The sequence below is a fragment of the Setaria viridis genome, chromosome 2, assembly GCF_005286985.2.
Source record: "Setaria viridis chromosome 2, Setaria_viridis_v4.0, whole genome shotgun sequence".
In the NCBI taxonomy this organism is placed as follows: domain Eukaryota; kingdom Viridiplantae; phylum Streptophyta; class Magnoliopsida; order Poales; family Poaceae; genus Setaria; species Setaria viridis.
In genome coordinates, this window is record NC_048264.2 from 2,887,790 (window position 1) to 2,903,723 (window position 15,934).

The 15,934-nt window shown below is 48.0% G+C and overlaps 1 protein-coding gene across 1 annotated transcript; it reads left to right on the forward strand.

Annotated features, from left to right (window-relative positions):
* The first annotated feature begins 14,681 nt into the window (after positions 1-14,681).
* On the forward strand, positions 14,682-15,533 carry LOC117845517 (glutaredoxin-C9). Its single transcript, XM_034726576.2, has one exon. The coding sequence runs from the start codon at positions 14,815-14,817 to the stop codon at positions 15,262-15,264; it is 450 nt and encodes a 149-aa protein (XP_034582467.1). The 5' UTR covers positions 14,682-14,814; the 3' UTR covers positions 15,265-15,533.
* Positions 15,534-15,934: the final 401 nt, after the last annotated feature.

The following is a 15,934-nucleotide window of genomic DNA, read 5'->3' on the forward strand; positions in this document are numbered from 1 at the left end:
GTCCCCGTTCATCTACATCTTGAACATGTTTGGAGAGACAATGGGCTCAAATCAAATTTCCAAAAATCAACAACACTACCTATCCGTTGTGAAGGAATATAGTTAAGCGAAGTTCTACGAAACCTTCCGACAAAGCATGGCACCTTCCCTATCAAGTACCTGGGACTACCTTTATCTATGACACGTCTAAAGGTGGTCGACTTCCAACTGCTAGTGGAGAAAGCCATAGTGAAAATGAGCAGATGGAGCGCAAGGAATATGACATCAGCTGGGAGATTAACGCTTGTCAAATCAGTGCTGACTGTCTAGCCAATTTATTTACTCACAGCACTAAACGCACCCAAACAAATCATGAAGACCATCTACGCTAAGTGGAAGTAGTTCCTTTGGACTGGAAACGAAAATCTAACGGGCGGGAAGTGCAAAGTTAACTGGTCTCGGTCGGCCAGGCACCGGAAGGGAGGCAGTCTTGGAGTACTACACCTTGCAAAATTCTCCAGAGCTCTCCGTCTACGTTGGTTGTGGTAGCAGTGGATGAACGAGGGCCTCTATTGGGAAGGATGTGATGTCCCCTGTACGCAAGCTGACTGCAAGCTTTTTGCGGCAGCCGCGACAATAATGATTGGAGATGGTAACAAAATATTATTCTGGGACAGTGGATGGATCGATGGCCAAAGGCCAAGGGATATAGCACCAAATCTGTTCAACATCTCCAGAAGAAAGAACAGAATGATGCACGAGGCTATGACTAACGATGCCTGGATTAGGGATTTAGACCTCCTGCATCAAGGTCTCACGGTGACACACTTTATTGAGTACCACCGCCTGTGGATTGAGGTGAGCCGGGTGCAGCTCAGGCTAGGAGTTCAAGACACCATCCCGTGGAAGCTAACGCCTGACGGGCAATACAGTACGCAGTCAGCCTACCGAGCGCAATTCTATGAGTCCACATCAACTAATTTCAAGGCCATTATCTGGAAACCTTGGGCGCCACCCAAGTGCAAGTTCTTCAGCTGGCTGGCTATCCAGGACAAAGTCTGGACAACGGATCGACTGGCGCGCCGAGGATGGCCAAGTGATCCATGACACGTTCTTTGCGATACAACTCAAGAGACGGGGCCTCATCTATTCACCAAATGCAGCTTTGCAAGGAACATTTGGCAGAGATGAGTGCATGGACTCGGTGTGAAAACATGGACCCAAGTTGTTGGATTCACCAGGACTCTCTACACGATTGGTGGACAACTTTATCGAGTGCACAAGTCGTCGGCAGGAAAGGGTTGCGAACCCTAATCATCTTAGTATTATGGGAGACATGGAAGGCGCGAAATGTACGGATTTTTCAACATCAGAAGCAATCACTCACTCGTTTAGTGGACAAGATAAAAGGCGAGGCAGCCACTTGGGTTGCGGCAGGTGCCAAGCACCTCGAGACGTTCATTGATGCAGCTCAGCAGAGTTAATTGTACATAGCGACACCTTTTTATTTTTTTCCCTGTGTGTCGGTCGGGTTGAGAAGTGTATAGCGTAATGAACCTTCACTTGTTATTGCCCGTCGGACCTTCCTCTTTTTTAATATGGTAGCAGCTCCCTGCTGGTTTGTTTAAAAAAAACAGCATCACTATTTAAAAAAATACTGCAAAATTCCTCTAAAAGATCTCCCCAAGTACAAAAGCATTTCATTTCTTCACGGTCGTCACAAAGTCAGCTGGCAAGTCCAAAACAGCTTGCAAGGATAACACTATTGTTGTGAGAGAAGAATATAGCACGTGATGGTTAGACCCGTGGAGCTTAGCTGCTTGTTAGCTTAATCTTCTTATAATGGAGGTTTATCATCCCCGGCTTCTGCTCTAACTAAAGATGCATACAACCATTTATTATCTTTTATGGTGGACGGAATCATGCATCCACAACTCCATCACCACTCTTGGTGTGCTCACTACTTACAACTTTTTTTTTCGCGAACGTGCCTACCTTACAACTTTGTTTACAAATGAAAGAAAACACGAATAATCCAATAAATTATTGCGTAAAAAAATATGACAACTCATCAATCAAAAGCAGAACACTGAATATGGTATGAGCTATTATCTTATTTTGTTCTCTCACCCAACATTGACCTCACATCTTGCACTTATTGGTCACTCGCATAAAGTTGAGCACATTCTTATTGCTACGTACACCTGCAACTCAACATCATCCCACCACTCTTGTCTCATCTAGTGCTGGAACTTCCAGCACGTACAGTACAACACACACACACTTGGGCGCTGCTTGATCAGCAGCAACAGCACCATACATACACTATACAGCCACCTGGGCATTCAGCATCTTTGCTTTGTCAGTTGAGGTGCTCCTTTGGATAGCACCCCCTGATCATGCCCTTATTCAGAACACACCCTTTTCTTTCAAGAGCTTATTCACACACCTGGTATAGCCGTATAGGTAATGTACAGTACATGTACATCTCACTCTGTACACGCTATAGGCCCGTTTGGAACACAGGCGTTTCACACAATCCAGCCGTCTTGTTCCGGCCAGAATACCGTCAAATCCCTGTGCTCAACTCCAAACGGTGCACTAACCTGCGCAACGGCGACGCGACGCCGATCGGAGGAGGGGAGACACCAGGCTGGCCCTCGCCGGCGGGGACGCGGCCGGGGACAGCGACGTGGCGGCGTACCAGCTGCCATCAGGGTCGCCGAAGAGCCTCGACGACGACGATGCCCGCGAGCCACACGGCTGGTCGCCGTACAGGAAGCTCCCAATGGCGACGGCCTCCCTCGCCTTCCTGTACTCCACGATGGCCCTGTACACCAACGGTATCAGCCCTTCCATTGCTCCAGAGCTTGTTGAGCGAGAAGTGAGCCTCACTCAAAGGATGCTATAAAAAGGGGGCCGTCAGGTCTCTCGGCAAAGCTGATCAGATTGAGGCTGTTGCTTTTTTTTTTCACCTACAAATCGAGACGTATACGTCTCACCAAATCCACTGAATTTTCAAGTGGCATTCGGTGAAAACCCCATCGGCCGAAGCTTATCTGCACCTGCAGCTTCATTCCTGTCATTGCATCACTGGTCAAATCTCCGGGGTCTCTCATTCTTGCTCAGCACACAAGTGATCAGATCACACTATTTGCAAGATGGAGCAGCGATGTGAAGGAGGTGTGAGCTTAAATCTTTGAATCATTTGTTGGTGGCGGGTAATTTTCAAAAGGCGCACGCACAATGTGGAGATAAGTTCGATCCGAGGCTTCTGATTCAAGATGGATATCAGATAACCTGGATGATTGTGTAGGAGAAGCTTCAGAGCTATGCATTCTCCATTTCATCTAAATGTTTTTTCAAGTGGTTTACGAAGGAAAAATTACTTGAAGTTCTTGCTACACTGTTATATTTTGTCAGAAATTTGCACTCCGGCAAGACTCTATTCAGCTTTACTAGTACCAGAAGTTACACAACAGCATAGTTCAGTGTGTGTGTCTCTCCCTCCCTCAAAAAGAAAAAAGCATAGTTCAGTGACTACCACTTAGAATTATGGCACAATTTCACTACTTCGGTTGCTTTCACTTAATCTATCGAACGACATCAACAACTCTGAAACAAACCACTTGGCAATTGGAATTTGACGGCATCACGATTGAATGTCCAAATTCCATCACTGTAAAGACAAAGTAAAGCTCGAAGCACTCACGCTCCACCGATGTGCCCTCTTGATGTGCTCGTCTCACCAGAATGCAGTGGCCAAGAAGCCAAAAGTGTCTCTGCACATATATCTAGCCTGCACCTATCTCTCTTTTAATCTCTTCTTACAGTATGCTGCAATAATTGTTCATGCTTTCTTCATTGCAAAACGAAATGAATATGACCTGCTGGTACTAGGTACCTTGTTACAGTTATATATGTGTGATCTGTCCATGCAGTTCTAAGTTCAGAGCACGCCTTGCTGATGAGACCTGCAGTAGTACGGTGACTGCCTACCTGCACCAACAGAATGTGTCAAAGTATTGTTAAACTGGATCAGTTCAGGTGCTGGGTGCACATCAGATCAGAAGGTCAGAATGTTCTGAATAATTGATGAGCTTTTGGCGAGATGGAACTATACTGAAGCCAAGAAGAATAGGCATGACACGGACATTAACCTGGATTGCTTAACAGCCCTGGCTTTTTCCTGATTTTCACAGCTCTGGTGTGTCTAACATACTGTTCTAACTAAATCGAGGATAATTTCTTTTTTTACGGACAGAAGAAAAAAAGGGAGAAATTTCAGCTTTCCGGTTTGAACCAATCAATTTACCGGCAAAAATTTGTTTTCTAGAGCAGCCATCATTTTTTTTTCAAATTTTAGCGAGAGTATGCCTAAGGATGGGCCTGGACCTTCTGGCCCAAGAAGCCGGGGAGCAATCGCCATGGCCCAGCCCAATCGGCAACCAGCCATTATATCGAGCCCATTTGACATCATATTATGTTACGTAGTTGTCCTTTTATTTTGTGTTTTGCGAGAGCAAGCCAAAGCCAGGGGATCGAGTGGGGACCATTGGAATGTAAACGTACGCATGCGGCAGCAAAAGTGCTTCAGAAGAAGCGAATGTTGATGTCGTTTCAGCCGGCAACGTAGTACCAAGGTTTCAGTCAAAACTCTCAACTTTGACGTCTTTGACATCTATTTGGAATAAGCGAATCAAGTTCAGAGAACACGACATGTATATTTGGGATGTAGCGGAAGTCGTAGTGTATTTTTAAAAGAAAAAAAAATCGGGAACCCAATCATGAAATGAATCAGCAAGGTGATGGCAAAAGTAAGTGAAGTTTAACGAGTAGCCAAAGGTGAGAATGCATGTGAACTTGTGAAGTGATCTCGTAGACGGGTAGTACTGGACTACTGGGGGAGTAGGGTCGCGCGCATGCACGTAACCTGACGAGCCTCCATGCATGCATGCAGGTAGTGTAGGCTTTAACCAAATCCGGCCGGCTCAGGGTATGCTAAAAGGCCTGCGCTGCCGCTGCATGCAGGCCAATACCCGGACACGTACGTACAAGCGTGCAGGACACACACACACACCCCTTCCAGCTCCAGGCTCCAGCTCTCCATGCATGCCTTTGCCTGCACAGTGCACACCCAGAGGCTAGAGATGCTTCTTCAGTTAACTACACGCACGTACGGTCACTACCCCCTAGCAGCAACATATACAAACAGGCACACTGTACACTGTACTCAAACACGTTCCTACATATATACCCTTTGACTGCTTCATAAACTGTAGTAAAATACTCACGTTTTGGTCCTTGGAAACGTTTACCGCTGACCTGGCAGTAACTAAGCTAATTTCATTAGAAATTAAAAACCGTTGTTTACAAATATATATCATTATTGTCTTTTAAAGTAGTAACTTTGTGTTAGCAAAGCACTCACTATAAGAGATCTCTCATTGCATGCCTAGCTTTTGCTTTCGGAGATTGCTTTGTTGATCGGATCGGAGGGGCCAGGCGCAAAAGAAGGGGACATGCAGGCATGGTCACATAACCCAACAAAAAACAACTTTACCGGCACAATACTTAGCTTGCCCCGCCCAAAAAGATGCAAGGATGCATCACATCATCATGGATAGGCTGCCTACTACCAGCAGCTACGTACTCCACTCCAGCGTGATCCAACAAAGCTAAGCTAGCTCCCGGCCATGCACGCACCTGATCCGGCTCCGGCCCGGCACGGAGACACTTTTCGCATGTTCTAGACATTTGGGGCGCGGCGAAAGACACTCATGGTGCCGCGAGATCGCCGGACACCGTGGTTGGGCGACTCGAAATAAAGAGACGACGCTGTCACGGCTTAGCCTGGAGGACTGGAGGAGGAGAGGAGGAAGCCTATCTGATTGCGTCCCTCTTATATCGTGTCCTGTCCCGGACACCCCGTTGAGGGAACACTAGTGATGCCCCCCATGCATCGTGTCGCCGTGCTCCTCGACCTCTCTGCCAGCCGTGCTTACTTGCATGCATGCATGCAACGTACTAGTACGTGCTTTTTAGCAATTTGATCCGCATGCTAACCAACTTTAATCAAACTTCAAGGTGCTTCTGTGCAGCATAAGCTAGGGCCAACTAACAGCTAGTTTCGGTATGGCTTTTATGATGGTGGACCATTTGAATATTTTTGTATTAGTATCTGGCCAACTGTCTTTCTGTAAATACCCATGCTTAGCTTTCTTTATCAATATAATAATAGACAGTAAATATCTGTGCTTAACTTTTTTATCAATATAATACACATTTCTCCTGCCGTTCGTTTTTTTTAAAAAAAAGGACGCAAGTGAATGGTGCACAATGACAGCCTATAATGCTTTATTAGGCCATTCCCGGTGGCTATTTTATAGTTATGTTTCCAAAAATACTACGCAAGCAAGATATCATTTAATTCGTAGTTGAAATACTAGCTTCATACAATGCACTATTTCATTATTTTTGTTTCCAAGATTGCATGCAAGACACAGACTACCTTAGAAATAGTGTATATAGTATTTCATCCACATGAAACTTATCTCACATCTCTCTTCATTAACTCTTTGCCACATCATCAAAAATGCTTAGGCCTCCTCCAATTGTGGCAACTCAGCTAACTCATAGGTGTGACATGTGAGACTTTTACTCATGTGGAAGAGAGAGAAAGAAGTGCTATCTCTTGTTTAAAATATAGTTTTATACATGCATATCTAAATTATATGGGACCGATGTGAGATCCTATCTCTTACACTATCTTTGAGACGCATGATCCGGTACCTGACTAACCAATTGAGGAGATCTTACATGGCACTGTATTCAATGATAATGAGTGTCTTTACATTTTGACGACGGCCACTTGTGCATGCCTGCTCCTCTGCTCAATCTCTTGCATTGCGTGGCATCACACATGAACTAGTGGTGCTTTTTGCCAAGCAGGCCTTATCCGTAACCACGACACGGAATCGTGCTTTGCATGCATGCACGTCGCTTCACGTACGTACGTGGACCAAAGACTGCATGCATGCGGCGACTAAGCGAGGCAAAAGCGACTTTCTAGCACCGACCCGCTACCCATGCCGTCGATGTGGACACGCTAGCTGCATGCATGCCAATGCATGGCTGCATGCGGTCGCCATTAGGGCGCGTACGGACGCGCGCGCCTAATCCACCTTTGACCTCTCTGCAAGCAACTCGCAGGGCGTTTGCAATTGCAAAGCGACGTGCACGATCTGCATGCAGGCCGGCCGGTCGGCCGTTGTTGGTCAAGTGGAGTGGCACCGGCCTTTTTTATTAGCGATCGATGTGCCTGCTGGCTGCTGATCTCAGTCGAGTCGAGTGATCCTGTGAACACGTCGGCCCATGTCGCAAGTGGGAATGCATGCATGGGTTAGCAGCTGGTACGGGTCGTCAATGCGCGCGTGCGTGCGCATGCATGTTCAAAAGCAGCAGCCTTTGGGATGGTGCATGCGATCGATCGATGAGCCGATCGACAGACATGAACCCACCGCTAGAGCTGGGACTTGGGCCATGCCCGGTCCTCTCGTGCCTCATCACGGTGTATCGTGCCTAGACTTCTAGGCACGCTAGACACGTCATGCCGTGCCGACATGGCACGGCAAGCCTCCTACTAGGTCCAAGCACGGCCCATGACATGCTAGCATGACTTCGTGCCTTGACAGCAGAAGCACGAGGCTCGCAATATATATGTTTATTTTTTATTGGTGCTCAACTGCTTATTAATTTGCTTACACATATTTTTCTCTCATACATCAAAAATAATTTCTAAAATTAATAGAGGAAACAAACTGTATTATATAAATATTGCAGGTGAATTTTATGACTACTTGTGTCCATACGAGAACGCAACATTATTACGTTACGAATGACTATTATCATGATTCCATACTTGTAAGGTAGATTTATTTTTCCTTCCATGATAGGCTATATGACACATAAAACGAATGATGTTACGTTGATACAACCTACAGATGTACTAATGGGTCATTTTCGTGCCATGCTGGCCCAAGCACGACTCAAGATACGTGTCGTGCCACCCGTCGTATCGAGATCCTAGGCACGGCATGATCCTCGCATTCGTGCCGTGCCGATACAGCTCAAATTTATCATGTTGTGCTGTGCTTAGGGTCGTGCCAAAATACCGTACTTTGGCGGCCCATAGTACGGCTCACGTCCCAGATCTACCCACCACCATAAAGCGGAGAACTCAGGTGTTGCTGAAGGCCCAGATGTCGGAGACCCATGCGTAAGCATCATAATTCAAACATGTTAATGTGCTACTATATGTGACACCCTCAGTCCCGAAATATGAGGTGTGGCTTACTTGGTGCGGTCTATAAAACTAGAGTTTAATTGACTCTTAACTCATATACACTACAGTGTTTATATATCAACAAAAATTGTAGCATGCTATAAGAAAGAAAATTTAAATATCAATCCAATGATATTATTTTTGTGAAACAAGATTTACATCACCAATAAATGTCATTGATTTGATACTTAAAGTTCGAACGTAAATCTTGACAAGTATTTGCACAATAAATAAAGTATATACCTCTGGTAATTAATGTAGCTAGGTGTCTCCGGTATATAGATTTCTACCTATTTCAAATAGATAGGATCAAAAAGACAAAAAAATTGCATTCATCAGTTCGACCCAAAAGTTTCAGTAATAAAAAAGATGGGTATTTCACTACTTCAACAATAATAATGTATATTAGTGAGGTTTTTAACACTGCTCGTCTCCCTGTCAACAGGTGACAGCCCTTTTTGAGGGCCGCAGACGTCAGTGCAATGAATTACTGTGCCTCAAGAGACACGTAGCCAGCACTAGATATAGCATGTTGCTTGTTGTTGTTGACTTGCTGTGCACTGTGGAGAGATCAGAGATGTAGGAGCCTCTCTAGGCACGCTACCACTGATGTTGACGGATGGTAAGCGCTAAAGTGTATAGCTACGTACGGTAGCTCTCGTGCGTGCGTGCATGGCACCTATGCACGGCGCAGCACGGGGAACCAAGTACAAGCCAACCAATTCTCAACGGCGACGACGAGCAGCGACGCAAGGAGGTCGAGCCAGCAGCCAAGGGGAAGCGACCAAGCACGTTGGAGCCAAAAGAGAGAGAAGAATGCATGCACGCCAGGGCCTGGCCCGGTCTGGTCCGGTGACACTGGTCGAACACTGGCCGAGCACTGCACAAAGTCTCGCACTGCTGGTTGGGTTCTCGAAACGGACCCGTCAGGTATAGCTGAGGCGCCATAGCTGCGTGCCCGAGCAGCAGGGCAGGGCTAGAGCGGCCGCGGCTTTAATTGGCGCGTGCCGCGGCGTGTGTACTCGCGGGGCAAAAGCCGCTTTATTGTTACTGCTTGCAAGCGCACAAGAGGAAGGCGTCAAAAAGGTGGCGTCCGTCGACCGATCGGCATCGGCATCGGCGCCGCCGGCGACGGAGGAGGCGTCAGGCGAGTGGTGTCGTTGGTGTTCCGACCCGGCGGAGAAGCTAAAGCTAGCCCGGGCACGCACCGCGCGACCGATCCAGGCGGTGTCGGGTCAGGTCTCAGCTGGTCAGGAGCTAGCTCAGCTCGCGCGCGTGGTCCGGGCCTCAGGCCTCTGCCCGGCCGGCGCCTGGATTGGTCGTGCAGACGCAATGCAAGTACCAGCGTGCCACTGGCCCAGGGGGCAGTTGACAACAAATGCTAAGAAGCAAAGGTATACTGCGAGCTAGCGTCCCACAAAGAGAGTGCACTTCTAGAATTTCTAAAATTTGTAAACAAATGTTCTATTCTCCGACAATTATAAGTTTATAATCATAAACAATATAACATAAGATAAATGAATGGTCCAATGTAATTTAAGAGACTGTGCCATGTCATGCCATGCCTTATAAACAGAAATGGAGGGAGTATAAGGCTAGCCTCATTGGGTGTCATGGAGGGTTTCGTGAGCATTAGATCATATGCCATATCAGGATTTTTGCTGACTTGGCAACCTAAGGCCAGTCTCAGTGGAAGTTTCATAGAGAGTTTCATTAGCATTAATTTCTATACCATATCAGCAATTTTGCTGACTTGGTATGGTCTTTACGAGGAGAGAGAGGATAGAGTTTCATGAAATGAGAGAGGAGTTTCATTCCCGTGAAATCCAAAAGGTACAGTTACCAAATTTGCAGTCTTGATAACTATGCAATGAAACTATACATTGAGACTGGCCTAATTATGAGGAGAGAGGAGATGGGAGTTTCATCCCCATAAAACCCATATGTCACAGTTACCAAATTACATGAAACCCAATAAAGCTTGCATTGAGAATGTTATAGTTTCACCGCAAAACACATTTGATCGTAAATCCACACAAAATTAAATGTTGTAGGCTGTCTATAAAATTGTATAATGAGAATCCATGAGAAATGATATAGATACCCCTAATTAAAGCATTCAATCAACATGAACCAAATCTTGGGAAGAGAACAAAGTTAGAAATTTAAATGCGCATGCATCTTGGAAAGGTAAAATGCGTCTTGGAAAAAAAAAGATTGTCAATTAAATGCTGAACGCACAAACAGAAAGATTTAGGCAATTAATTGTACGTGCAATTAAATGTAGTTGGTCCAGGAACACTTTTTTTGGATAATTTTTGAACTCTAAAAGAGCACTTTTTGTGGGAGAGAGGGAGTAGCTAGCAGCTACAGGGAAGTGATCAGAGGGCATGCGGCGCTCGTGAGCTACAGGGTACCTTGCACTGTTGCTGTACCTGCATCTGCTGAGTTCTGCTACAGTCTCGCGGACCAAATCAATCCAACCACATTTCCTTTATTTCCGAAAGGCAGATGTATTTCATTCCGCTAATTTGGAGGCATCAGGATCTGCCAGACAAAAAGGAGCAACGCCCATTGTGCATTGGCGCCGTAGTATATATTTTTTTAAACTAGTGAACTCCGGTTAATTTATACGGAGTATCTACAAATACTTCCTCCTTCCACAACACAATTTCTAAGTTATTAGGTGGGTTGCACCCGATATTTGGTCCAAATAAATAAAATAACCCTCGCAATAAATTCCACGATATCACCCATCTATCCACATGCATGCACGACAGCCAAATTTGGAGTGCAAAAATTATCTGAGTAATAATTTGCACTTTTCTTTTGTTTTTTTTATTAGCTTGCACGCCAACAGATCTTTCCTGAAAATTCCCTTTATCTATCTATCTCTCGTTAGTTCAACTGTTGTGTGTGCACGTTTCATTGTGGTTTCATATTCTCTGCAGGAGATGTACACCAACGTGTGTGCCCCTGTTATGCTGAAAGCCCCATTGTTTTATCGCCGCCCGTCTCCCGACCTTGCCCTCCATCACCAGCGGGTAGTACCAAACTGACACATCCTCCGCTTTGCTCCTGAGCATTATCATTACCTCTTCAATCTTCTACCCATTTTTCCTATAAAGCATGGTGAATGTCAACGTTTGAGCTATGGCAGATGCGGGATGGCTACCTTTTTTCATCCACACTCTCCGTTGCGCTCCGACTGGTATATATGGAGTATATGTGGAGGGAGGCTTGCGTCCCCAACCCTAGTCTCTAGGTACCGTGCCTTCATTATCGACGAAATCTTAGATCTTAAATCTGAATGTCATTGCGATCGTTACTATTTCTATAAAAAAAATCCCCTAACTAGCGAAAACAAGGATCTTCTCGCATCGCACAGGTAAAACCTCTGAATGTCCAAATTTGAAAGCATCTCATTATCTAAAACATATATTAAATGAAGACAATAATAATAGTCAAAGAAAAGTTCTGTGCTGATTCTACTACTAGTCGACTGGGATATACTTAATCTATTCTAAAATGCAAGGCATTTTAGTTTTCTTAAGTATTATTTCTTTAACTTTGAGCTAACTTTATGGGAGAAAATACTAAGATTACTATAGCAAATAGACACACTGTCAATTTGGAAAGGTAAATTTAGAAAGAACTAATTAATACGGAACATCGCACCTTAACTGTAAAGGTCGTTATGATTGTTCCTGTTGCTAACCAAAACACGGATCTTCTGGCATAGATACAGAGTGTCGTGGTGTCCTCCGAACTAAATGCTCCCGTCTTTTCTTTAGCATTTCGTTATGTAAAACATATACTCTAGGAGAGGTATCGAAATTAAGACTGTATATAATAGCAGAAAAAGGCTCCATACCGATGCTATTAGTAGCCGATTGGGATATACTCCCTTCGTTCTAAAATGTAAAATGTAAGAGAGAGAATTTAGCTAAGTCTAACTTTTGACCTAACTGTATAGAATCACACATTAAGACCACGATATCAAATAAGCATGCTATAAGATAAATTTCATAGTAAATTTAATGAAACTGATACGATGCCCTACATGTTGTCGTATTTTTTTATAGACTCGATCAATTTTAGGGAACTTGACTTGATAAAACTAAAACGCTTTATGTTTGGGAAGAAAAAGAACAAAGGTAATACAATATTCCCGTTCCAAATTACAGATCGTTTTGACTTTTGATTTTTTTATAAATTAAGAAAACTCAGAACGACCGGAAATGACCGGACGAAGGAAGTAATGATCAGCCTGATCTAAGAGGTACACGATACACGCATAATACAGGTACACGATACACGCATAATACGCATAGACGACGTTGCGGAGAGAAGCTGGAGCCAGGTCATGCATGCAGGGCGGGCCGGTGCAAGGAGACACGAGATGCCTGCTTTGACCGCGCGCATCTCCCCGTCGCTCGCCAACCAACGCATCGGGGTTACGCTGCGGCCGCCGGAGCGCAGCAGGCTCACTCGATCAGCCTCACGATCACCCATCGTGCATGCATCTAACAAGCTTTCCATCTTGCCCCGTCGGTGGATGATGTAGCTAGCTACTAGGTGTACCTGGCTCCATGAGTTTGTCAAGTTGCATTACAAGCATGCCAAGTACACCAACAGCACTCCCTTTGTATTATAACAAAGTTACAATACAAAGTAATTCTTCTGCTAATATACAACAAAGTTATGATGGTACGTGCTCAGTGTACATGTACAGTGTACATACGTACTCATGTCATGTGTACCTCTTAGCAGTTCGCCGAGGAGCTGTAGTTAGGGATTAGGATGGTACCACAAGTGCCGGTGCAGCAGCATAGATTGCAGGAGGCGCTCCCAAGATCTCATGGCTGGTGTCATCCCGCGCCCGTTGTCCGGTCCGTTGGTTGTGTGACGGATGCACGTTTTTGATGCCCCGCGAGAGAGAGTGATCGATCGGTCATCAGTGACGGGCCGGACGGAGACGGACGCGAGACCGGCAACGGTTGGGGCACACGCACGTAGGTGACGACGCCTGCCGGCGCCGGGAATCACGTTGAACACACGACGTCGACCGACCGACCGACCAGTACACTAGCTACGGACACACCCAGCCCGGCCGTCCGGCCGGCGGCCGCACACAGAGGCAGGAGGTGACGGCGTTTACGACCCCAGCCGTCGGCCAGCCGAGAGCTAGCTTGGCCCGTTGGCCGTCGTCGCGCGGGCATCGAGGAGAGGGCGGGGCCCAGTGGGTCAAACGGCCGGGCGGCGGCTGACGAAGGCGCGGGACATGGCGCTGTCGGCTCCCTGTCGGCCCGGGCAGCGGTGGCCCGGCGCGGTGCCGGCCAGCACCGTGAATGCGTGAATCACTCACGCCGTCATCGCTCTGTCCCGGCCTGTCCGGCCCCACCATGCCATGGGTATGGAGATGCCATGCCCCCGGCCACTTGGTCCGTCCGTGTCCGTCTGCGTGCCGGCCGGCGGCGGCACATCCCCGCCGTGTCCGCCGGCGCGGTTCTGCTGATGCGCGCAACGATCGCCGTACGAGTAGATCGTTGTTCGACACACCTCTTCTTCATCATCATTAACGTCAAGGATCGTAGAACACCTACATGTCCATCCGTCCTGCATTGCTATGCTACCACAAGGTTGAGATTTCCTTTCTTCTTCTTTTTGATAATTCATTCACGAGGTTTGTAGGAGTTGAGACGAGATCAGATGTAGCAACGGCCGGCCGGGTATCGGGTAAAAACAGCTGAGCTTGTAGGAGTAGTAGATGGCAACAAACGCCGACGCCAGAGGATGATGCATCTGGCCCCTTTGCCATTGCCTTTTGCGTTCACCCTCTCTGATGATCTGATCCCCTCCCCAGCCCACGCAAAAAGCCCTTGCAACAGCCACTTTAACCACCTGCTTTACTACTCGCATTGCGTTGTGTGTGGCGCAGGCAATGCAACGTAACAGCTCTGGTTGCTTTGCTTCTCTCTCCCTCTCTCTCTCTCCCTCCCTCCCTCCCTAACCGAGTAACCGTAGGACCGTAGTGGAAGAGGCGTGAGTACTGGAGGTCAGAGAGTTGCCGGCCAGGCCTTGTTGGTTGCGGAGTGACACAGGCTCCTGCCAAAAGCGATCCATGTCGCGGCTACCTTTGACTCCACTCGACTCCCCCACAGCTCTCTCTCGTGTCTCGTCTCTCCATTCCCTTCTAGTAGTAGTTGTAGGTAGGGCCTAGGAGTAGTACTCGTCGTATCCCGTGCCACCACCACCAAGCATCTCTCTCTTTCCCCTTTCAATTCGCTGTTGCAAGCGTCGTCTTCATCCACCAGCCCTGACCACCCGGCCTATAAAAGCGCACGCCCACCCCCTCCCTCCCTCCGTCCCTCCACCGCCTCGCCTCGCATTGCAGCGTGCCGTGTGCCAAGAATTCACCACCAGTGACCATTTCACCACTCACTACTCACCCTCCAGCGAAGAAGAAGAGACCGAGGAGGCGAGCGAGGATGCTGCGGATGGAGGTTGCGGAGTCCGGCAGCACGGGGAGCGGCGGCGTGGGCGTGGGCGTGGCGGTGGCGGACGCGCCGTCGTCGGCGCCGGGCGGCGCGGAGGCGGAGGCGGCGATGGCGGTGTACGAGCGGGTGGCGCGCATGGCGAGCGGGAACGCCGTGGTGGTGTTCAGCGCCAGCGGCTGCTGCATGTGCCACGTCGTGAAGCGCCTCCTCCTCGGCCTCGGCGTCGGCCCCACCGTCTACGAGCTCGACCAGCTTGGTTCAAGCGGCGGCGGCAGGGAGATCCAGGCGGCGCTGGCGCAGCTGCTCCCCCCGGGGCAGCCGGCGGTGCCCGTGGTGTTCGTGGGCGGGCGGCTCCTGGGCGGCGTCGAGAAGGTCATGGCCTGCCACATCAACGGCACCCTCGTCCCGCTCCTCAAGCAGGCCGGCGCCCTCTGGCTGTGAACGGCGGCGGAGTGCAGCGACGTGGCTGCCTGGTGACGGTTTCTTGTTCGATCGATCGGTGTAGATACAATTAACCGGCGGCGGCGGCGGCGGCTTCAGTCGTCGCTGTGGTAGCTACCTGGCGTACGTTTCTAGTTCTTGTAATCTCTGGTGATGATGAGCAGGTTTTAATCTAGCTAGTAGTGAATTTAGCTGGTTTCGATCCAATCCCTGTGGTGTAACGCAGTGCAAGTTTGGAATGCAAATGCAACACGACGATGTTCCTTTTCCATTTTCCGTTGCCAAACTTGTTCCATGCAGTACAGATCTCTGCAGGCACCAGGCAGGCGGGTCTGCTGCCCGGCTGCCGCCGTTGCAGACGAGATGAGATGAGATGAGATGAGATGAGATGAGAGGCGTTCAGAGCAGCCTGCTGCAGCCTTAGAGTTAAAACTCGCGCAGCGCACACGCCTTTTTCGCTAGCTTTAGTGACGTGTGCGCCCGCGGCTGCTGCTTTAGTGCTTTATTTGGGCGCGCGGCAGCAAACTGCAGGGCTGATGAAGTGATGAGCGTGGCGAGTGCCAGTGCATATGCGAAAGAAAGAGGGCGACGACGCCGACGACGCCGACGCCTGCATGAATAATGGCATGCCGTAGCGACTGAGTGGCTGGACGAGTCGGTCGGTTTCCGG